Genomic DNA, 23,522 nt, shown 5'->3' on the forward strand with positions numbered 1-23,522 from the left:
AGGAACGTCGGCCTGAACAAAGGATCTCCAAAGCAAATTCAGTGTCAAAATAACTCATCAACTACGTACACGGCATTGGATTTGGTCAAATAATCCCTATACAATACACTGATACAGTAAAGACTCAGACTCTTGACTCAAAACAGAACAAGATGAAGGGTCTCTCAGATTAATCCCCGCCATTGCCCGGCCATTGGCGCAGTTGATGACAAAGAAAATGAAGATATCCTCTGTACTGATCCGAGTGCTTTTCGTAGTCATTCTCTTGTCTCCACTAACTCTTGGCAGGTACGTATTACAGAGATCATTGACACTACTTTTTTTTTTTTTATGGAATGATACAGGTCCAAATTGACGTGAATCTACAAAACCATCAAAACCGTGCAGTGCTTACAGGTTTAACAGGTTGGAAAGGGATACAGATCAGCTAAAGGTAAATGGGAAAGAAAATGACAGACCAAGGCCATCGCCACCATCACCCACCGGAGTGGATCCAAAGGAGAGAAGCACTCCATAAAGTGCAAGAAACAACCTTACATATACTCATGATGGGTTGCTTTCGTTTCGGGTTTTTCTTTCAAGTATTGATATTTGTCCTTGTATTTGTCTGTTTGCATCAGTTCCTTGTATGATGCTTTGCAGAAAGAATATCACTACTGATGTACTCCTGAGCATGCGTATCTCAACAAAATATTTTAGAAAAATTCTAACAGATCACCTTCCCAACAAGATTTTTGACAAATATTGGAAGTCAATCCAAGAAAGCGTTGAATTCCAGCAGCACATCTAAGGTAAATAGTCGGTAACTTTGCACGGTAAATTTTATTTCTAATAACTTTCACCACCAGCAGCAGTCTTTATTAAGTGCAGCGCATAAAATCGTCATGTATATTGTTTGAGTTGGCTACATCATCTCGTTTCCATTTACACCAGTAATTTGGAGCTTCATTTACCTCGAACTCGTATCTAGGCTGTCCTCTTGTACAATCTCAAAAGCTATCATTTTAGGTAGGCCTTCCCTCAGGCTTTTTTACAAAATCAAGTCGCTCACGGCAAACTTGCTTAGTGCATCGTGTTTAAACCATGATAAATACCATACTTACCGAATGATTATTCAAAAGTAATTCCACAAACTTATGTGTCATGATGTTATTTGTTAGATTATAAAGTTACTTTTATTGTAATACAAATTTGACGACTTACATGAAGTCATGTCAATTTATAAGATTACTTTTATGTAATTCTTTTATAGGTGTAGCACTCATCTTAAAACATTACTTCTCAGTGAATGAACCATGAGTTCAAGTCCTCTGTTTCAAACTCCTCAAGTTAACTGGTAAAAGCTCAAACAGACTCGGATTTGGTTCATAAAGGAATCAGGACCGAGATTGCAAGCACTGTTAACCCCCATTTATTTTCCTTGTAATCGTCCATCCCTCTGACACACACACACACACAGCGCCCCCAACACGTCCCCCCCCCCCCCCCCCCCCCAACAACAACAAACAACAACCACCACAAAACCAAAAAATAAAAAATAAAAAATAAACACCTTTTTTTTTCTCCTTTTCCTGTGAAGGTCTCCAATTAGAACAATGATGCAAGACATATAAGCATGAAAATGAAAGAGGCGGGCCCCTAACTTCATCTATTCTTTTGAGCAGAAATACAGGAAAAAAAAAAAAAAAAAAAACAGCGGTGCATAAGTTATCTGAATAAACTAACAAAAATAGAGAATTGGCTCGCAAAGAATTACATAAATGGAGGTCTAGAATACCTGTCTTAGCATCATTTATATGACAGCCATTTTCCACAGTTTTTTGCTAATTGCATCCAAGAGTTCCAGAAATTAGTGTTATTAATATGGAATCAGCGTCCTAAGTGACCCACCATCAAGAACCAAACCCATCCTTATAATGTGGCCATCTTTATAACCAGAGTACAGGAGGAAAACCAATCGTATAACAAAAATCTCGGTAAATTGAAGCCACACATAAAAGCCTTCAGATTTTCAGAAAGAGTTTTTAAACTGTATACACACATGGTACGACAAAGGAAAGCACCTTCTCAGAAGCAATTGCCATGTCAAAGCAGAGCAGGAGCTTCCATCCAAATGAAGGGAAAAGGGGGGGAGGCCGCATGCATCAATGTGTCTTTCTTTCAAAATAAAGCCCTCCCAATTTAGCAGACCTCGCAAATTTCTATTATGAAAACCGGGTTAAGGTTAGAAAGACTCAAGCATTGAGCAGCTTTTCCTTGAATAGGCGTGGAAGCACTTCATGGGCACTGATGTCAAGAACCTCTGGCTCCCTGCAAAAGCCCTGAACGTTTAGGTTCCATTTGTTTCAACAAGAATAAAGGTCCAGAAGGGAGTGTATCAATAATAATTAATTAGGCATTGATTTTTTATATATATAAGTTCAGGCAATGATAGGTTTGGCAGAAAAGTTCTAAATGATGGATGATTATGATAATAAAAGGGCAGGACAAGGCCAGTGCCCTGTTTCCAGCAGCTGAAATCCTGACACTAAGAAAGAAGCCAATCCCCGAGACTATGAAAAATCTTTGAACTTGAAATAAAAATGAAATTAAAAAGATAAAGATAAAAATAAAAGTATCAATCTTCTAGTAGGGCAAACAATATATATAAAAAAAAAAAATCAATAAATTTGTTCACTTCTTAAACTGCTAAACTAATTTCAGCCATTTAAATAAGTTGGCATTCAGCTTCAACCTATATTCAGTATCAACTCCAGTTTTTTTTTTTTTTTTTTTTTATAAGTAATAAAATTTTATTCATCGAATGCAATAGGCAAAGCCCATGTATACAGGAAGTATACAAAAGATACACCTAATTACATTCTAAGATTAGGAAATGAAAACAAAAACTCATAACCAGTCCCTCCATTAAGTAAAATAGCTGAAACCCATTGAAGCAAGGTAAACATAAAAAATTTCCAGATTTCCTCTGCAGTACACTCCCTGTTATTAAAACACCACTCATTCATTTCCATCAAACTACTCCACATAATGCACAAATGAATCATCTTCCATGCAGCTACCACTTGAGAACAACTATGAAGCCTATTCCAATATGCAAGTAGATCCACCACTGTTTTAGGCATTGCCCAAACGAACGCTGCTCTACTGAACACACCATCCCATAACAACTTAGCCACCTCACAATGTAAGAGTAAATGGTCCACCAATTCACCATATTTCTTACACATGAAGCACCACTCCATAACAATCATGCCACGCTTTCTCAAATTATCAATTGTCTGAAGCTTCCCAAGAGATGCTGTCCAAATAAAAAATGCTACCTTTGATGGCACATGAGCCCTCCAAATACTCTTCCAAGGAAAAGAGAAATGATGCTGAACAGTCAACAACTTATAGTATGATCTAACAGAAAACTTTTTACTCGCTGTAACTCTCATTTCCTTCAATATCCAGAGAATGCAACAAGCTGAAAAAATCTGCAACCTCTTCAAGTTCCCAATCCTGGACAGCTCTAATAAAACTAACATCCCAATGCACAACTCCATTAGACCGGATCAACAAATTCGGAAGCCTGCTGATTAACAGCCACTCCAAAAATTACCAGAAAAAGTCTAAAAAGAGCACGCTAACCACACCAATCATCCAACCAGAAACGAATTCTTGAACCATCTCCAACCACTTTCCCAACGCCTTATTAAAACTACTCAAATTACTAACCCCCAAACCTCCATTAACAATTGGACAACAGACTCTATTCCAACTCACTAGATGGAACTTATTTTCCTCTCCCATACCAACCGCACAAAAATGCTCTAAATAACTTCTCATTATGATTTGCCACACCTACCGGTAATGGGAATAATGAAAGAAAGTAAGTGGGAAGTGGAAATGGTGCTTTTGATAAGGGTAATTCTAGCCCCTTTTGATGAGTATAGCTGCTTCCAACCTGCCAATCTTTTCTCAATCTTCTCTACCACCCCATCCCAAATATTCTTGGCCTTGAACGACGCCCCCAACGGGAGACCCAGATATTTCATAGGAAAAGAAGCAATTCTACACCCCAAAAGTTCCGCCAAGCTATTAAGATTATGCACATCCCCACAGGAACCATATTCGACTTACCCAAATTCACCTTAAGACCCGAGACAGTTTCAAAACATAACAATACAGCCCTCAAAACTTGAATCTAATCACCATCAGCATCACAAAAGATAAGAGTATCATCATCAAAGACTAAATGGGAAATTGAAATAAAGCCATTATTTGCATTTCCCACCGAAAAACCGGAAAGAAAACCCCCTCCTACCACAGCCTCCACCATACGACTCAAAACCTCCATAATGATAACAAATAAAAAAGGAGATAACGGATCCCCCTGTCTCAAGCCTCTTGAACTCTAAAAGAAACCACAAGACTGCACATTAAATAACACCGAAAACCGGGCAGTCGAGATGCTGTGTCTAATCCAACCACACCACCTATCCCCAAAACCACATCTTTTGAGCATGTAGAAAAGAAAATCCCAATCACACCTTTTCCATGTTTAGCTTGCAAAGAACTCCCAGAACACCTTCCCACATCCAACTATCTAAACATTCATTCGCGATCAACACTGAGTCAAGGATTTGGAGACCCCGAACAAAAGCATTTTGGGGTTAGAAATAATCTTATCCATCACCTTACTCATTCGATTAGCTAACAACTTAGAAATTATCTTATAAATCCCACTTACCAAACTGATGGGACATAAATCTTTCAATTCAGAAGCACCGGCTATCTCAGGTACGAGGGCATGTAGAAAAGAAAATCCCAATCACACCTTTTCCATGTTTAGCTTGCAAAGAACTCCCGGAACACCTTCCCGCATCCAACTATCTAAACATTCATTCGCGATCAACACTGAGTCAAGGATTTGGAGACCCCGAACAAAAGCATTTTGGGGTTAGAAATAATCTTATCCATCACCTTACTCATTCGATTAGCTAACACCTTAGAAATTATCTTATAAATCCCACTTACCAAACTGATGGGACATAAATCTTTCAATTCAAAAGCACTGGCTATCTCAGGTACGAGGGCAATAAAATTGGCATTCAGCGACTTCTCAAACTTTTGAAAAAAGCATAAAATTCTTGGAAAACTCACATCAACTACACTTGTCATGCATATCATTGCACACATGAGAGATAGAGAGAGAGAAACCTGCACAATGTTTGTCCCATTTCGTTAGAGCTAGGAATAAACCATAAATTTCGCAGGGAAGGTGACTCAAATTGAACAAAGAAACCATCGTGTTGCCCATATTTCCACTTTCTCGATCCTTGACCTCTCCAGACCTGTAAAAAAGAGTTCTCAGTTTCAGATAAGGCTAAAAAAGATAGAGCTAGCTCACAGCTACAACTTTATAGTTGAGGTGGACACTGTGTCAACTCCAATGGATTCACAAGTGCTTGCCTGATCTTTCAATAGTAATTTTACTTGGAATTGTTGGCCACCTTCTATAAAATTGTAAACTGCTAAGAAATAGAGAGAGAGAGAGAGAGAGAGAGAGAGAGAGATTGCAAACTGCATCATAAAATCCTATTTGGTTTTTCCCCATTGGGCAATTATAAGAAATTAAATGCATTCGGAACACAAGGTAGGATCCAGCTTGTCACACGATGAACATCCCTGTACTCTCAAAAATTCATGTCCTGATGTTAAAAAATACCTGTGGGTAAGATATGATACTTTTGGGAGTCACCAAGCAGGCGGCTCTAGAGAAAGAATCCTCTGCATACTGCCTAAGAAATGAAAAACAACTGCTGTGCGTCTCAGGTGATTCAAAGGCCTGGAAAATAGACAAGATAAAAGCAATGGATGAAAATAGGTAAGAGGCAAGAGCTGGATGGTTAAATTTACAAATACAATCTGCAAATGATGGACCAAATTAACATGCAGTAAGAGCTAACTATTCAATGAAGTTGAGTCTACACATTTAAACATTTAAGAACATCAGGAAATTTACCGCATTGACATAGGGTTTAATACCTTATCTATATTCACAGTTGGAGCATATTTATCAGTCTGGGTCTTTTCCTTATCAAGAAGGAAGTAGACTCTTGGATCCACTTTAGAACTTTCATGCCACAATTTCACAGCTGTCTCAATTGTCTCAACAAGGAAAGAAAAAACTTCTTTCCAGCATTCCTCAGATCCATACTGTGCAGACTGCAAAGAGAAAACCAATTTAATCCTCCTTATTTGGGAATATTGAAAACAAATCCTAACCCAGAGGGTCCTCTGGCTGTCTCTACAGAAGTTTCTGAGGAATTAATAAAACTGCATTGCATGGTTTAGAAAATTAATAAAACTGCAATACAAGGGAGAAGGTGGGAAAAGATTAAAAAAAATAAAAATAAAAAATAAAATAAAATAAAGCAAACAAAGATCGAATAAAACAGAAAAATTCAGGGTATATCACCAACAAAATACACTCACCATTTCAGATTTCAACGGGTCCAAGTGCTTTGCCATATCAATATTCAATCTCTTCTTCTCAACTTCTTGAGCTCTCTTTTTGTCTTTCATCAGCTGGGAAATCCTCTTAATCTTCCTTGATACTTCAGAACTTTGTGGATTGTATTGCAAAGCTGTTTGGAAGGCAGCTGAGGCCTACAATGAACATTTGCAATGGAATAGTATAATCGCGTGCTCTTGTCCAGAAGGTTCGTTATCATAAAGAAAAAGTAACTTTAGGACGTACATCGTCATATTGCTCCATAGCTTCTAGTATGCATCCTTTCCTGAAATATCCCTGAAGGTGCATCAAAACAGTTCTATTTAACGCATAGATTAAGACATCAAGAACAATTAAAATTGATATACATTATATGTACCTTTTCCCACTGTGGATTCAGTGCGATTGTTGTTTCAGCATCAGCAAGAGCCTTGTTAAGCTTGACCAATTGCAGAAATGCAGCAGCACGGTTGCTGGCCAAGAATCAATCATGGAAAATTATAAATAAAAATATTTCTGACCAATATATACAGACTCTTGTCAAGCAGACAGGAACAAATGTTCTAAGTGAAACTCGCACTAAAGCAATATTGGCTCAAAACACATAATTATCGATGAACCTACGTTCACAAACAAATTCATATGGAACATTTGATCGCCAATTCCTTCAACACAATGAAAGTTAGGGGCTATGTTCTCCCATGCCACGTATCATCGACAACCTGCCATCTCAACAGTGGCATGCTCAAGCATATTTCTGTCCCATTTTTAAGTAGCCGTAATGACTACCCCTCTAGACTCTAATCTTAGCTACCATTCGCTTCCTCCTACAACTTTTACATGGGTGCTCCTTAAACGCATAAACGCAACCAAGGAAAACTCAGTATTTCAAACGGGAATGAAAGAATATAATGAAAGGGTGCCCACGCTCGAAAAACATGGAACCACAATCAACTAATTCCCCGTTATTGAAAAATACTTGCGTCCCAGCTCCCGTGTAACTACCAAGTCTACAGGCATCACTTAATGGAAGACTTTGAAAATTCATCAACAGCTAAAAAGGATCTACCAGAATGTTATACCGCGTCACAACCAATGACAAACATAGCGCAAACTCAAAATCCGCAATATCTCCTTATAGAGTTCAAACGCGTAGATACATGAGAAACACAAACAAAACCTCATTTAAAATAAATTGTGAGCATACCTAAAGCACCTAATATCAAAGTTATCAAACTTAAAGCAGTAAGTACCGGTCCGAAACGATCAAATTTAGTGTGCAACTGACAAATTAAAATCACATTTTGAAGAAGTAGACGATCTTCAATACCTAATGCTAATTTTTCTTTTTTTTAAAAAGGCTATTTTTTTGGTTACCTGTAAAGAGTGGGGTTGGAGGGGTCAAGCTTGATGGCCTGGGTGTAGAGAGCAGCAGCTTTGAGGTAATTCCCTGCTTTGAAAAATTCGTTTCCTTTATCTTTCAGAGAGATGTTCACCCCAGTCCCACCACCACCTTCCGATGAGGCCGCCGCACCTGATTTTGCCTCCGCTGCTTCCGTCATTGTTGCTATTCGAATTTAACTTCGAAGGAGAAGATTGTGCTGGCAAGCAATCGCTTTGGCTCTTTTCTGGTTAGGGGGTTCAGGGTTGTATTACTAGGGTTTATAGCTTGTGCCAAAAATGCGAGCCATTCACTGAACTAATATTAATAGGAAAATGCTAGATCCCTAATGATTAAGAAATCGTTTAATATTATTTTTTGTTTTTGTTTTTGTTTTTTTTTTTCTTTTTCTTAATGATTAAGAAAATTTTGTTTAATATTATTTTTTTATTTTTTTTAAATGGTTAAAAATATTTAAAAAATAATATGAAAAAAAAAAAAAAACCCTTCTAAGCATAGAGGAGCTCCAACCGGTGGCTGTAGAAGGCTTCATATTAATAAGCAGCTCTCCCATTTGATTTAAGGCCTTGATGTTGAAGGAACCAAGGGACTGATACGGTGCATTTTGGTGAAAATTAAGGCCAGCATGGATAATGAGATCACCTGTAAATAATATTTAAATAATTAAAATATAAAAAAATTGAATTACTTTTTTATATTTTATTTAAAAATTTAAAAAATTTATAATGATTAAATGAAAAAGTTAAAATTTGAAATTAAAAAGAGTTTGTATATATGGTGTTTGTATATTAGGATTAGATGATATGAGATTTGAAGATTTTTACTGTCCAAACGAAGCCTAAGAGTATGTCGAATTAATTTAAAGTTACTTTGATGTTTTTAGAGTGAATCCTTCTATTAACAAATAACAAGCCGACGTGGAAAATATACCATATGTATTGCTAATATGGCGTAATTTGATTTACCATATATATATATATATATATATATATTTTGATAAATAATTTGATTTCCCATACATTTGATTTTTAAACTTCTCTTCTAAATCAGAATCTACCATGTTAATGGTGTAAAATACATGTTCTCTACCTTGATTTTCAATAATAAATAAAGTAATATTACATATAGTTATTTTTGCATACTTTCTATACATTTTACTGATATAATTGACTGCATTAATTTTTTTTAATACACAACCAATCACATCAATAAAATGTATGAAAGAATATGTAAAAATGACTGTACATAAAATTTTTATAATAAATTATGTGTTACACGTTAAGGTAGCTTGTAAATATTAACTAGCAAAGGAATGTATGGACTCATTTAGATATTTAGAATATTCTAATATATCTGTGAATAATAATGAAATTGTTTGAATTAAAATATTTTATTGTGTTTTAAGAAATGAGATAGAGAAGATTGCATGAAAATATTGTAAAATTAAAAAATTATTTGAATATAATTGATTAATATTATTTTTATTTTAAAATTTAAAAAAAATATTATTATTTTTTGTGTTTTGTTTGAAATATTAGAAAAGTTGTAATAATTAAATAACAAAATTAAATATTTGAAATTAAAAAATGTTATATATTTAAATAGTGTTTGAAAATGAAATATTTAAAAATACTTGAAAACAAGCATTTTACCCAACAACCCTGAGTGTATATTTGGAATTATGGTAGGAATTGGAAAATATAGCTTATAATTTTATAGCTTAAAAGTTATAACTTAAGTAATAAGTTATACTATCAAAAAAATTATTTATTGTTTAGTAACCATATATTTAAAACACTATAAAAACATTACCTCTATTTGGAAACAAATTCAAAAATTGCTTACGATATAGAAATAAAAATTATTTAAATTTTCAAAAATTATAATCATATACTTAAATGTTTGAAAGTTGTAATTAGTTAAAAGTTGTATAGATATTTTCCTCCATTGACAAGTTTTTTAAAATTCAAATTACTTTCTGTATTATCTAAAAAGACACATTTTAAAAGATTAAAAATATTTTAATATATAACATCAAAATAACTTAATTTTTTTATTAAAGATTTTTAAGACTATTTAAATACTTTTAGAACTACTACTACAATCCCAAACATGCTCTAAATCTTGACCGCATTAGCGGTCAAAAAGAGATATTACACCTACGTGATAATAAGGATGCTATAACAATTTAGGATGGAGCTTTTGTAATACCAACCCTTTCCATTATAATTTATTTAAGCTTACAAAATAAACACTTTTGGTTGGACACAACACAGATTCTTTCTAATTACTTGATTGAATTTGATGGTTTGATTATGAAAATAGATAAATATATATTTAAAATATTTTATATTTTTTATATAGAATTTTGGACAATTGAAGTTCTACGCGAATATTTAAAATTATGTCTATCTCTACCTATACTAAACTAATCAATTCCATCAAGTGACAAATGATTAAGGGATTCTTAGCTTTTCAACTTTGCTCCATTTGTTCGCTCCTTCTCGTTTCCGGTTTGTTTTCCTCCATGTGTTGATCAACACCCAAATAAATAAATGAAAGGAAGAAAATGTGGAGAAGGACAACCTACACTAAAGTACCCTATGCATTTAGTGCCCTAATCTCCCAAATGCGACAATCATAGACATAGTCAAGTTCGCTGGTACCATTGAGTTTCCAATATTTATCATTACCTCATTTTTCTAAAAGTACATCAAATTTCATTATTTTTAGCCCGACGTTTTCAACTTCTATGATGGCTTATAAACACTTTCTTATTGCAGTGATTTGGTCTAAAGGGTTTGGTACTATTGACTTTAGGTAGATGACATTCTAGAACTTATACGTACTTACATATTGTCCAATTTTCTAATATTATAATTATGATCTTTTAGATTTATTTATTAGTGTCTCTATCTTGTCCTGGGTGTACGTATATGTTATGTTTCTACGAACTCTAGGCCTGTAAAGCTTCATCTTTTTCTGCATCTATATAAATAATTTAGGCCTAACATTAATTCTTTATTTTTATACATTGTAGAACTGTCCACCTGAATTTTGGATTTGGTGAGTAACTCCCCCGGAACTGAATTTCAAACCTAAGTCAAAACCCAGATCAAGTTAATTGAAGTTATGACTCATGTTAGAATTCGAATGAATCTGAATTTTAAAAATCTAGAAATTCGGATAACAACTTTTTAATAAATGCCTATATGAAAGATTTTTTAAGAAAAATCATATCATAATTCTCTTTTAAGTAAAAGTTTGTATTTATTGGAAAAATAAAATAAAATGTTGAAATTATAAATTTTTATAAAAGCTTGTTTAGAAGTGCAGATATTTAAAAGCAAATGCAGCTTTTATGCAGCTTTCTTGCCTCATTTAAATTCTTTCTCATCGACTCTCTCTCTCTCTCTCTCTCTCTCTCTCTGTGTGACTAATGTTTGATCATTCGCAATTGGGATTAAATTAATTGAATTTCACATCACAAGAAAAGAACGGGAATATATAATTATTAATTTGAAGCTGCCTGCATGATTGAATATTGGACCATGCAATTGCATGCTGCTATTAATCCTTTTGGTCATGATGCTCTGATACTAGACTTTTTAGTCCGTAATCTTGAGAAATCAAAACATTAATTAAGATGGAGGATCATCATCATCATCTGCTACTATATATATATATATATATATATATATATATATATATTAATTATATATATTACAAGAAAAATAATTTTTTACATCACTTAAATTAATCACAAAAAATAAAAAATGCATTGTTAATAAATAATCACAATGCATTTTGTGTTTTTTATGATGAATCTAGACGACGCAAAAGATTATTTTTTCTTGTAGTAGGTATATATATGCTTGCACATGTTCGATCAAATGCGTTGAAAAATGGCATATACATATTCCATAATTAATTTAATCATGCAGTACGTACGTGGAGACTCTAGGTTAATTATTTGGGAACAAATCGATCATGAGATGATCCTAACCCCCGAAATAAAAACGTCGGAGGTTCCTCAGATATATATATGCATGCAGGCCGGCCGCCGCTATCTACATGGCGACGAAGCCAATGGCCCTACGTACGTAGTAGTTAGTACCTTCCATTCCCTGTTGATGATCAATTTGATTAATGAATGGTGGTTAATTTTGGGTCTAGCTGCACGAATCAGCCACGAGTTAACGAAGCTGGTGACCTGCTCCTTGAAGTCAATGACGGTGGGTTATTTTTCATAGAGATTCAAAACACTTCTCTCTCTCTCTCTCTCTCTCTCTCTCTCTCTCTCTCTCTCTCTGTGGCTTTTTCTTGCATGGGGCTTAATCGAATACGTTACTGAATAAACAACTCCAAGTTGCACTATAAAATTAATGCTCTTCCGAAATCTTCAGAATCATTTACTTTGTCAATCTGTGTAACATATAACATGACATCAAAAATGTATTAATTGGGCATACCAAATACCATAAACTAAAAGCTCGTTTCGGTTGCAGGATCATAATCTCAACATCGATCGATTTATTTCCAAGTTCCAACCACCAATATGCATGAAATTATTCTTTGATGATATGCACAAATCATATATATGATGGTAAACTAACACCTTGTGGATAACCATCCCATGACCCTTTGACAGATTCCCTAGCTAGGCCTAGGATAGCTGAGGGTCCCATGACCAAAATACTGAATATACATTCAATTAATGCGTACTGAAAAATCAACCGAAAATCCATTAATTTCTCATCAATTCATTGTTGAAAAATGGTATTTGTTTCCGTGTATTTCGTAAACGTTACGTAATTTTAAAAAAATAAAAATAAAAACAAAAAAATTTACACGATGCTTATTTATCCTACAATTATAGGTAACATTATTCATATTTGAATAACGATGACCGGTCAAAATTTATTTATGATACCTGGCGCCCGTGCCCAGTCTTCATGACTTTGGTCCCGTGGAAACTATTTAATGTAGTACTTGTAATCCTCTTTGCCAGCCAATTTCTCTGTTTAGTAATCCCACTTGGAAAATTACAATTTAGAAGTATTGTAAAAATATATCATTATTTGTTAAGCCGTCGCTATCTGCATATGTGCCTTGAACCTATATTAGTTATAATAAACAGAATATAGGAGGGGGAAAATATAACCATGTTTAATTTTGGTAAGATCAGCTACCAAATTCCATTCCAATTAAACCTTCCACAAGAAACCTCAATGGTACCGTCTTTACCGTGCCGGTGGGTTTGCCATGAACTACGAGAGAGAAGAAAAACCTTTAAAATGTGCAAAAGGCAAGTGAGAACATTCCTCTCACCAGAAGTCAAGTTCAAATATAAAACACAGTACTACGTCTACGTCGTCTGTACTACTCAATTAATCACATTTCCACTCTTTACACTCTAAAATAATGTTTTTTTTCTTTTAAAGAAATTAGACCCTTAGATATAGTCAAGGTTTGATTAATTGGTTTTTTAACTTACACATTATCTTATATGCCATGAACGTACCCCACTAGTTTCACCACGCACCTACCTTCTTTAATTTCCCTTATATAATTCTGGGGGTTGCCCATCACAAACATCAACCACCCAGAATGAAAACTTCGATACCTTTTGATGGGATAGCTCTCTGGACAATCCTCTCTATCCTGCTTTTCTCCAGGCCCTTTCAGGTAGCTTCTCAATCTCCTCCACCCCTCTCAAACCCTAGACTCCAAAAGGCTTATACTGCTCTCCAGGCATGGAAACACCTTATCACTTCTGATCCCAAGAACTTTACCTCAGACTGGTGTGGCCCAAACGTCTGCAACTACACTGGCGTCTACTGTGCACCAGCCCCCGACGACCCTCACACCCTAACGGTGGCTGGAATAGACCTAAACCACGCCGACATAGCCGGTTCACTGCCTGAAGAGCTTGGCCTCTTGGCCGACCTTGCCCTCTTTCATATTAACTCCAATCGCTTCTGTGGAACTATCCCTAACAGCTTTAGCAGCCTTCGTCTTCTCCATGAACTTGATATTAGTAATAACCAATTTTCTGGGTCATTCCCTTCTGTTGTTCTTTGCCTGCCTTCCCTCAAATACCTTGATATCCGATTCAATCAATACCACGGCGACATTCCCGCCCGCCTTTTCGACTTGAAACTCGACGCTTTGTTCATTAACAACAACAAGTTTCAGTCATCATTCCCCAAAAACATTGGTAACTCCACGGTTTCGGTACTCGTTTTGGCGAATAACGATCTTAAAGGTTGCCTGCCTTCGAGTTTCTTGAACCTGAAGGACACCTTGAATGAGATTATCCTAATGAATAGTGGATTGACAGGGTGTCTACCCTCAGAAATAGGACTTTTAAACAGGGTGACAGTGTTTGATGTGAGCTTCAACAGGTTGGTTGGTCCTTTGCCGGAATCAATGGGGAAGATGAAGAGTTTGGAGCAGTTGAATGTGGCGCACAACAAATTGTCCGGTGAGATTCCCGCGAGTATATGCTCCTTGCCTAAACTGGAGAACTTCACGTATTCATATAACTATTTCTGTGGTGAACCTCCGGTGTGCCTGAAGCTGCCGGAGAACAATGACATGAAGAATTGCATTCCGGATAGGCCGTTGCAGAGGCCACATGAGGAATGTGCTTCTTTCTATGCGCATCCAGTTGATTGTGGTGCCTTTGGCTGCTCGGCCAGACGTCCGCCTCCGCCTCCTCCTCCACCTCCACCTCCACCCCCACCCCCACCTCCACCCCCACCTCCACCTCCACCTCCACCACCACCCCCACCACCAAAATGTCAGCCGCCGCCACCGCCAAAACAGTGGCACAACTGGCCTCTACCGCCGCCGCCAGCGCCGCATCATAATTAATCGTCCTCGACCAGCATTGACATATATAATAATCGTCCATAGATATAAGTTTCATTTTCATACATATATGTTTCCTGATCAACAAGAATTCTCGTTTTCTTCTTTTCATTTTCATTTTGATCTCTTCTTCCTGCATGATCGATCAATATATGTTGGAGTTACACAGTAGTATATATGTGCAATGGCCTGCCGGCGCCTTAATTTAGTAGCAGTTCTGGTTCACATCAATATGATTTATTACCAACTTAATTGGACTGTCATGATCATTTTCTTTAGAAATTTAAGACAATAAAGGGATCAAGCCACGTATAATTAATAACACTGGAGAAAGTTGGTGGTGCGTCGATCATGTTGACTGTCGTCCATCTTGATTGAAATTTTACACGTTTTGCCATCGTGATATTAAATCGTGAATTCCAACTTGCAACATGATTCTGTTCACTAGATATTTTCACATTTACTTATCAAAAAAAATATTTTCACATTTTTTTTCTATTTTGTGTATACAAATGTTGACACTCGCATCACTAGGTATTAATATTGGGATGCTTATCATCTGTCCTTAGACTTAAGGAGTTAAGGGTGATATTGGTGTTTCAAAAGATCCAAGCAAACATGAGTTCAAACTTCTGGATTATTGTATATTGTTGAAACATTGAAGGGGAGGACACACACAAAGTGTTTGTGTAAATGCCATAGAGAGAACAGAGGGAATAATGGCACGATAAAGTAATTATTTCTCATTGATTTCACTGATACAGACGGCATTCTCTTATAAAGGCATAATCGTATAACAACCTAAGGCCATTTACAATGAGACATGTATTGAGTATTCTGTTACAAGATTATTCTGGAAGAATCATTCAGTGCACTCCTCTTGAATATTCTCTGCTGAGGTAGATGTCTTTCTGTGCACAGACTGTGATTTCGCTGATTTGGATGATAGTCAGCTTTAGCCTTAATATATATCAATAATCTAGGGAGAGCTAGCAAAGACTCGGCCAAGCTTGAAAAAATTTAACATAACGTAATTTAACGAGTTTTGTAACATACAAGTAAATTTGTATATTAATTTATGTATTAATATTAATACCTTCATATTCAAAATTTAAATTGATACTATTTTTAATAAAATTTACTTTTTGATTAATAATTGATACATATATTAATATGCATAATCACTTCTAACTAAATTTTTTTCAATTTAATTATCTTCCAAAAACATAATATATGATATTCGCAAAGAATTTTTCTGATCTTCCCCTTTATTGGGTTTGGTCCCCTCCTCATGAAGGTCTAAAAAGCACTCCTGGCAAAACAAGAGTTCATCACATCCTCCCCAATAAATTGGTTAATCTGTCGTTTGTCAATGTCTGCAAATACAAACTAGTCAATCATGGAGGATAGAGAATTTCTTGCAATTTCTTTTATTCACGTACAGTACTTCATAGAAGAAGCAATGTATATGTACGTGAACAATTAAGCAAGTTGTCGTTTAATTCTCTGCTAATTGTTGACATGACGTGGAATCCCATAAAGTCGCGTGTGAAAGCCCATCTTGTCTTTCCAAATAGCTGCTGGCGTCCATCCTTTGCAGCCAACTCTTTTGCTTCTCTGCTATTTTCTTCGTTTTTAAAAGAAAAAAAGAACCCAACCACAACAACTCTTTGTAACTTGACCAACTTTTTGGGTAGCCCTTCATAGGTTGTTCTTACATCAAATCGTAGCTATCTTTTTTTTTTTTTTTTGAGAAAAAATCGTAGCTATCTTTGAACTTACTGAACCGACGTTCTACAGTAGTAATACGGCTGATCATCGATCGATTTCATATGCATAATAGCAAAGCCGCCGCACAGGGAATGATTAGAGCGAGGGTTGGGATCAGAGGGCATGCCACATGAGCTACTTGAATGCGCCGCACACCCATGAAAAAGTACAGCCCCACACAGAGAGATGAGTACGAGGAGCATTTATATTTCTTAGGACAATTCTATTACAAGTCGCCGAATATATGTTTGTAGCATGCACTATAAATTAAGTATAGAAATGCTGGATTTACAAAAAATAAATAAATAAATAAAATTATAAGTCTAACGTGATTTAATGTAATATATTAAAAAAAAATTACAATAATAAATATTTTACAATATAATATTATATCAAATCACATTAATTTATATATATATTTTTATAAAATTTATTTATATATCATATGTTTCTTATTAAAAATGGGCGAGAAAATGATAGAAAATCTTAATACCTTCAGTATTATTATTGATGTGAAAATCGTCAAATCAATTATTATTTATTTATGAATTATATAACAGGCATATCAATGTCTACTTTTTTTCATTTTTTTTTAAATGAGATGTGGTTCATTGTTAGTGTGTCACCTCAATTTGTATTAATCCCATTAGAAACATTACAATGTCAATATCTACTTAATGGAACGAGAAGTGGTATGAAAGGGGCAAATATTTATTTTCAACGGAATCAGTAGTGGGTTGGGAGTGGTACCGCAATGACTCATACTCCATCCCAAATCTGAGTAGCCAACTAATAATTACAATATCAAATCAGCATCTAAAAACACCCTACAAGAAATAAAATTCGGGTAAGAGTGCCACCGTTGATTCGTATCATCAAATCCATTTGGCATGTTGAACTAAAATATCTGTCGCCTCATTACCCTGTTTTTCCAAGTGAATGAAATCAAACATTTTAAAACAATGAAGAATACAATGGATCTCCATGATCAAAGGCCTCTAAGATGTAAAATTTCTATCCTAGGAATTTATAGCTTCAACAACAGTCAAAAAATCACCTTCCAATTGTAACATTGAATATCACAAGTGTAAAATCATTTGTATATCTCTTAATGCTGCCAAGGCTTTAATATCATCCACTGAAAAATCTCTAACTTTCTTCCTACTTAAAGCAAACAAAACAGCCCCTTTATCATCTCTAACAATTAATGCACCGGCTGCATAGCTCCAATCTCCCTAAATGAGCCTATCAAAATTCAATTAAAGACAACAAACTGGTTGAGTTTCCATAACTGGATCCTTTCTTTTCTCAACACTTTTCTAGACTGCTTGGTAAAATTGAGATTTGCCACGTACTCAAGATGTACAAATATCAATACATGCCTCAAGTGACTCGGTAGTTGTCTCAAATGAGCTTTAATTGATTTTTCAATTTCCACACACTCCAAAGAATAGTAATAAATGATGAAATCAAAGACATATATCATCTTCCATAATAGTTCACACTAATCCATCAAAGCAAGCAAGTAGCAGTAGATAAGAAAGGAAACAATTGACTACATCCAGAGTTCCAGATATGGGTTACCTTGAAGCATAGGCACAACGCATGAAGCTAATATTGAATTTGAGTTTTACAAATGAAAATTAATAAACACACAATACTTTTCACAACATATTTCACAATCATGTTTTAAAATGAGGGTATTATTGTAAAATACCATATACAAATAATACCACTTTATAAAATTGCCCTCATTTTACATTATGTATTGTGAAAAGTGTTGTGTGTATCATTACTCAAAAAGGCAAATGTAGATGAGTTATATGTCTTACAAATTTCTTACCCCAACACAAGTTTTATCCAATACATCTAGAATTGTTTTTCAAAACAAAAAATAAAAAATAGACTTCATTTGATTCATAAAATCGAAGTTACAGTTATAACTTATAAATATTAAGAAAAATTCAAATTACAAACCAAACTAATCACCCATTGGGCTTCCCCACACACAAGTTTATTTGGGACATTGGTCTTAACTTCATTAGCTCTCTACTGATAAATCTTCTGATATATAAGACTTTGTAAAAACAAAGATGTCCATTCTAATTTGTTTGAGATAACAATAACATTATGTAAAAATATAGATAACCATCTTCCAATCTTCAAATGAGGAGAGGGAAATCCATCCCTCATCCTCTAAAAGAGGAGGGGGAAACCATCCTCCATCCTCTAAAGGAGGAGAGAGTTCTCCTATTATGGTCAAAACCCGATAACCTATTTATTTTATTTTACCTAACACAAACAACTGAACAAAACAAAATTACTATAAATTGAAATATACAAAAAAATTAAAAATACAATGCACATGGAGGCTGTAGTGGCGTGTGAATGACACTACATGATGATGATGTTACTTGAATCTATAATTATATTTTATAAATATGATTATAGATATATAAATATATATCTATAAATATTAATTAAAAAATCAAATTTTGTTTATTAAAATTAGTAAATAAAGAAATAAAAATAATAATTTTTTATATTAAAATAAAACAACGTCTTGAATAAAATTCGAATTGGTTCAAATAATAGGGTAATGATAGAATTACTATTATTCTACCACTACTTTACCACTTGTAATGTATTTATTTTTTCTTTATTTTCTTTTAGGTATTTTTTAATATATTTAATCATTAAAAAATTTTAAAAAATATATAATTTTATTAATAATTATTTTCTTAATTATTAAGTAAAAAAATTAAAAAATTAAAAAAAAATGATAAAATGATGGTAAAATAGTAATAAAACTATAATTATTCCGAATAATAAGTTGTTCGTGATCATAGTGGAAGTTCGAGCTCGGTTTGCTCGTTTAAGTTCGTTTCGTTTACCCCCTATGTACTTGAAGGTAAAATGGTTACTACGTTAAATCAAAATAAAATTACTGTTATGGGCAGATAGTCTTTTTATAATGGTACTACCGAACTAGGGTTTTGTGGTTTCTCTATTCTCTAGCCTCGTCGCCTGCTCTCACTCACTTTGCTCTACCCCCTAAATTCCTTCCACCTCCTCCTAACATGGCCGTGGGAAAGAACAAGAGGATTTCCAAGGGAAAGAAGGGAGGCAAGAAGAAGGCGTGAGTATTATCTTCCTGATTGATTTTCATTCATTTTTTGTTTCCTCGCTTTTAATTTCTTTTCTAGTATTTGCTTGATCTACAGATGTATATATTTGTAGGGCTGATCCTTTTGCGAAGAAGGACTGGTACGATATCAAGGCACCTTCAGTGTTCGCTGTCAAAAACGTGGGAAAAACCCTCGTTACTCGCACTCAGGGTACTAAGGTATTTATTCAGTCATTTATTTAATTTTATATTCTCTATTCAGTTTTCCTGTTTGGTTTCCGAGAAAATGTTAAGGGATAAATTTAAATTTGGATCTGAGTTATCTCTATTTTATCCTTTTAAGACCTACCTGTGCTAAAGATGCATTTTTTGGATTAATTTATATGCTTAACTGGTTAGCGTATTGGTTTATATTTTGATCGTTAATTAGTTGATTTATTGATAACATGGCTTGGTTTGATTGATTGTGTTAGATTTTAGTTTAGATAGTTTTTCTTTTTGCGGTCAAAGACACGGGAATATATTGTTGTTTGATCCAAGGGGAAACTCTTGAGATCAACTTTCAACATATTTGTACCTGCTATCACAACAACTGAAGGCATTCTTGTTTATTTCAAGGGGGAAAAACTAGTTTTGGGACGTGCATTTCACCTGCGAGTCCTTGTACCAACTAATGTTGGGGTAGACTGCAATATATATATATATATATATATATCTGTTCCTGAACTATTCAAATCTGTGACAAGGTCTCAATTTTGCAACACCATTTCTCCTCCTTTGAGAAATTCTGATGTTTTTTATACTTGCCAATCTGCCATGGCAAGAATGTTTGATTGTGGACTACCTTTTATTTAAGTTACCAACTCGTCGCTGCAAGAATGCTTGGTCATAGCCTACGTATTATTTTATTTCAAGAATTTTCCGCCCTTTCTGTCAATGGTTTTTGTCACCTTTATTATTTCTTCTGTTTTCCTGCTTTAACTTTACTCCAAAATTGTGTTGTCTCTGGCTTTGATTCTGAATGGCATCCTTGACTGTAATTACTTCTCCTCCATAATGTGATTTTGCCATTTATTATTTTGTCGTCTTCACTATGCCTGTTGATGATAAGCATGTTTATGATCTTCCACAACTACAAGGTTTTATTGTGCTTAATAAATTCGTTTATCTTCGTGTGCACACATATGACCTCTGTTATTTCTTTTCCAGATTGCTTCTGAAGGGCTCAAACATAGAGTCTTTGAGGTATCAATGGCTGACCTTCAGGATGATGAGGATCATGCTTACAGAAAGATCAGATTGAGAGCTGAGGATGTCCAGGGGAGGAATGTGCTTACAAACTTCTGGGTATGATTGAATTATATGGTTTCATTTGGATCCAACATTGTTTGTGCCATATATCTTATGAAGAATTAACACCGCCCGTGTTTTATTTTTTAATCATTTCAGGGAATGGATTTTACAACAGACAAGTTGAGGTCTTTGGTAAGGAAATGGCAAACGATGATTGAAGCTCATGTTGATGTGAAGACAACTGACAGTTACACTTTGAGAATGTTCTGCATTGGGTTTACTAAGAGACGTCAAAACCAGGTCAAGAGGACCTGTTATGCCCAGTCCAGCCAAATTAGACAGGTGCTGCTACTGAGTATAGTTTCATCTTGGTTTGCTGAATAGTTATAGAGCCATTTATCAGCCACTGGAGCAAATGTGGTATCTTGTGTGACTTCTACTTTTTGCTATATATTTATTTTTGAGGTAGTTTGTTGGAATTTTCCAGTAAAATGTTCTCTAACACTAGTGGCTTGAGTGGTGTGATTTGTTATTGAAGTGTTTGATTAAGGGGATAACAGAGATAACAGAGAATATAGGTATTGAAGTAAATTGAGCCAAATGATGGTTTATCCCTGCCTGACATCCTGTGTAATCTGTCTTTGCTTGTTTTCTATTCATTAGAATTGGTTGTGAACTCATAAAAAATAATGGTTAACTCCATACGGATGTTATATTATTGTTTGGTTGTCTGAATCTTTTTAAAGTTGATTTTTCTGCATAAAACAAGTCACGTTTCTTTGTTTTTGGTAGATCCGTCGCAAGATGAGGGAGATAATGATAAATCAGGCATCATCTTGTGATCTAAAGGAGTTGGTTCGTAAGTTCATTCCTGAGTCAATTGGAAAAGAGATTGAGAAGGCAACGTCGGGCATCTATCCTTTGCAGAATGTGTTTATTCGGAAAGTTAAGATCTTGAAAGCTCCAAAATTTGATCTCGGAAAGCTGATGGAGGTAACTCTCTCTCTCACATACAATTTTTTTGACCAATGGAAGTTAGCATGTTAACTTGTCTGTTATGATGTGTATGTAGGTTCATGGTGACTATTCAGATGATGTTGGTGTCAAGGTGGAGAGGCCTGCTGATGAGACCATGGCAGAGGTGCCTGCTGAACCAGTTGGAGCCTAAATAAAGGATAATGAAGTTGCATTTTAGTTGCCTTTTATTTTTATGGAATGAGAATTGTGTTGCTCCATTTTTGTTAAATTAAGAAGTTGGTTCTGCCTATTTTTTTTCTTGCTGTGATATTTAAAGTAGTTTCGACGATGGAAAAAATTATTGGTCGTCTAATTATGTAGACATTCTGTTACTTACCCATCCCAGCCATCCATCTGAACGCACATGAAATGTGTTTTATTATAAAGTAAGGTTGATTTAGTGCGAAGTTCGTTTTAGATGCACACAAGTATTTGCTTTGATTGCAATGACGGATGGCCCACTAAGAAGAACCATTAACTTGTGCATGATAGAGTAACGAAAGGGCCGGGAGGGAAGGGGAAGATAACAGACTGGTGCTTGGTTCTCTATTCATACGAAAATGAACACGAATGAAATGTCAAACGATCGTGACCAAGAAGTGGGCAAAGCGTTTACTTCATTAGTGAAGTTTCTGTTTCTGCCCTGTTTGATGTTTGGGTTGCTCACATAGAGTAATGTTATATACAGTCGTATAGTATATAAGTATTGTGTAATTATTTTGAAAAAGATTAAGATCCATTATCAAAAAAATTATTTTATTTTATGTGAGTTTTATATTTATTTATTTTTTTCAAAGACGTTTGTGTACTTATAACTGTAATTATTATTTCTTATGTAATATATAAAGCCAAATGCAACTTTTCAACACTTCACAAAGACAATAGTGTAAAACCATATATGAAAAATTGTGCAAACTGCCAACTACGAAAGGACCAACTCATTTACACCATATAACGGATTGACATGTTTTATATATTCGCAGTATATATCTTCTATATATAAAAAGTGTGTATGAAACGGAAAATCTTGTTTTAACGATTTTTCTTGTTTTTCCGTTAAAGTTAACACCGTTTGTTTTAACGGTTTGGCACATAAAATGAAGACATAAATGTTGAGAGAGATAGCATTCAATGTTGTTATATGATTTATTAATCTCAATAATTATAATACTTAATAGTTTATATAATAATAAGTAATTAAAGATTAGTTATTATATTTTTCTCTTTCTCCTTAACATATACACGTGTATTAGGTGCATAAGACGTGAATCCCTAAATATAATATACATATATTATACGTTTCATTAATTCAGATTATTGAGTATTCCAAATTTAAAAATCTCATATAATATATAATACAAGTGTGTTTAATCAAGTATTTTTTTTTCCCCATGGTAGTAGGACGTAGCTTCCGCTAAGTCATATTCCATACATAGGCTTGCTATGATAGGCACGTGACAAAGGCCGTGATCTTTGAGCTAATCAAGAAAGAGTAAATTCGGCCAACAATTTCAAAATATATTTTATGATTTATA

The 23,522-nt window shown here is 34.6% G+C and overlaps 3 protein-coding genes and 1 long non-coding RNA gene across 4 annotated transcripts; 3 read left to right on the forward strand and 1 right to left on the reverse strand.

Annotated features, from left to right (window-relative positions):
• On the forward strand, nt 1-712 carry LOC122278298. Its single transcript, XR_006229321.1, has 2 exons — nt 1-288; nt 388-712. It is a non-coding gene; the product is annotated as an uncharacterized LOC122278298 (long non-coding RNA).
• Nucleotides 713-1,752: 1,040 nt separating this feature from the next.
• LOC122278288 (U-box domain-containing protein 70) lies at nt 1,753-8,211 on the reverse strand. The gene is made up of 8 exons (XM_043088477.1): nt 7,880-8,211; nt 6,882-6,975; nt 6,749-6,799; nt 6,484-6,657; nt 6,034-6,213; nt 5,714-5,833; nt 5,206-5,339; nt 1,753-2,310 (listed from the first exon to the last, which is right to left on the reverse strand). Exons 1-8 carry the CDS (start codon nt 8,062-8,064, stop codon nt 2,235-2,237), a joined length of 1,014 nt encoding a protein of 337 aa, XP_042944411.1. The 5' UTR covers nt 8,065-8,211; the 3' UTR covers nt 1,753-2,234.
• A 5,271-nt stretch (nt 8,212-13,482) lies between these two features.
• LOC122278279 (leucine-rich repeat extensin-like protein 6) lies at nt 13,483-14,897 on the forward strand. The gene has a single exon (XM_043088465.1). It carries the CDS (start codon nt 13,515-13,517, stop codon nt 14,781-14,783), a length of 1,269 nt encoding a protein of 422 aa, XP_042944399.1. The 5' UTR covers nt 13,483-13,514; the 3' UTR covers nt 14,784-14,897.
• Nucleotides 14,898-19,526: 4,629 nt separating this feature from the next.
• Nucleotides 19,527-22,394, forward strand: LOC122278304 (40S ribosomal protein S3a-like). Its single transcript, XM_043088495.1, has 6 exons — nt 19,527-19,689; nt 19,791-19,896; nt 20,887-21,024; nt 21,127-21,312; nt 21,763-21,963; nt 22,043-22,394. Exons 1-6 carry the CDS (start codon nt 19,631-19,633, stop codon nt 22,136-22,138), a joined length of 786 nt encoding a protein of 261 aa, XP_042944429.1. The 5' UTR covers nt 19,527-19,630; the 3' UTR covers nt 22,139-22,394.
• The last annotated feature ends 1,128 nt before the right edge of the window (nt 22,395-23,522 follow it).

This window comes from Carya illinoinensis, chromosome 1 (genome assembly GCF_018687715.1).
Source record: "Carya illinoinensis cultivar Pawnee chromosome 1, C.illinoinensisPawnee_v1, whole genome shotgun sequence".
Taxonomy (NCBI): domain Eukaryota; kingdom Viridiplantae; phylum Streptophyta; class Magnoliopsida; order Fagales; family Juglandaceae; genus Carya; species Carya illinoinensis.

Excerpts from the sequence above, each read along its gene's own strand:
- LOC122278279 (XM_043088465.1), top strand. The coding sequence starts at position 13,515 with ATGAAAACTTCGATACCTTTTGATGGGATAGCTCTCTGGACAATCCTC.
- LOC122278288 (XM_043088477.1), bottom strand. The coding sequence starts at position 8,064 with ATGACGGAAGCAGCGGAGGCAAAATCAGGTGCGGCGGCCTCATCGGAA. Across the intron at positions 6,976-7,879 it reads TCCAACCCCACTCTTTACAG|CAACCGTGCTGCTGCATTTC; the intron begins GTAACCAAAAAA and ends ATTCTTGGCCAG. Across the intron at positions 5,340-5,713 it reads GTATCATATCTTACCCACAG|GTCTGGAGAGGTCAAGGATC; the intron begins GTATTTTTTAAC and ends TCTTTTTTACAG.
- LOC122278304 (XM_043088495.1), top strand. The coding sequence starts at position 19,631 with ATGGCCGTGGGAAAGAACAAGAGGATTTCCAAGGGAAAGAAGGGAGGC. Across the intron at positions 19,690-19,790 it reads AAGGGAGGCAAGAAGAAGGC|GGCTGATCCTTTTGCGAAGA; the intron begins GTGAGTATTATC and ends ATATATTTGTAG. Across the intron at positions 21,313-21,762 it reads AGTCCAGCCAAATTAGACAG|ATCCGTCGCAAGATGAGGGA; the intron begins GTGCTGCTACTG and ends TGTTTTTGGTAG.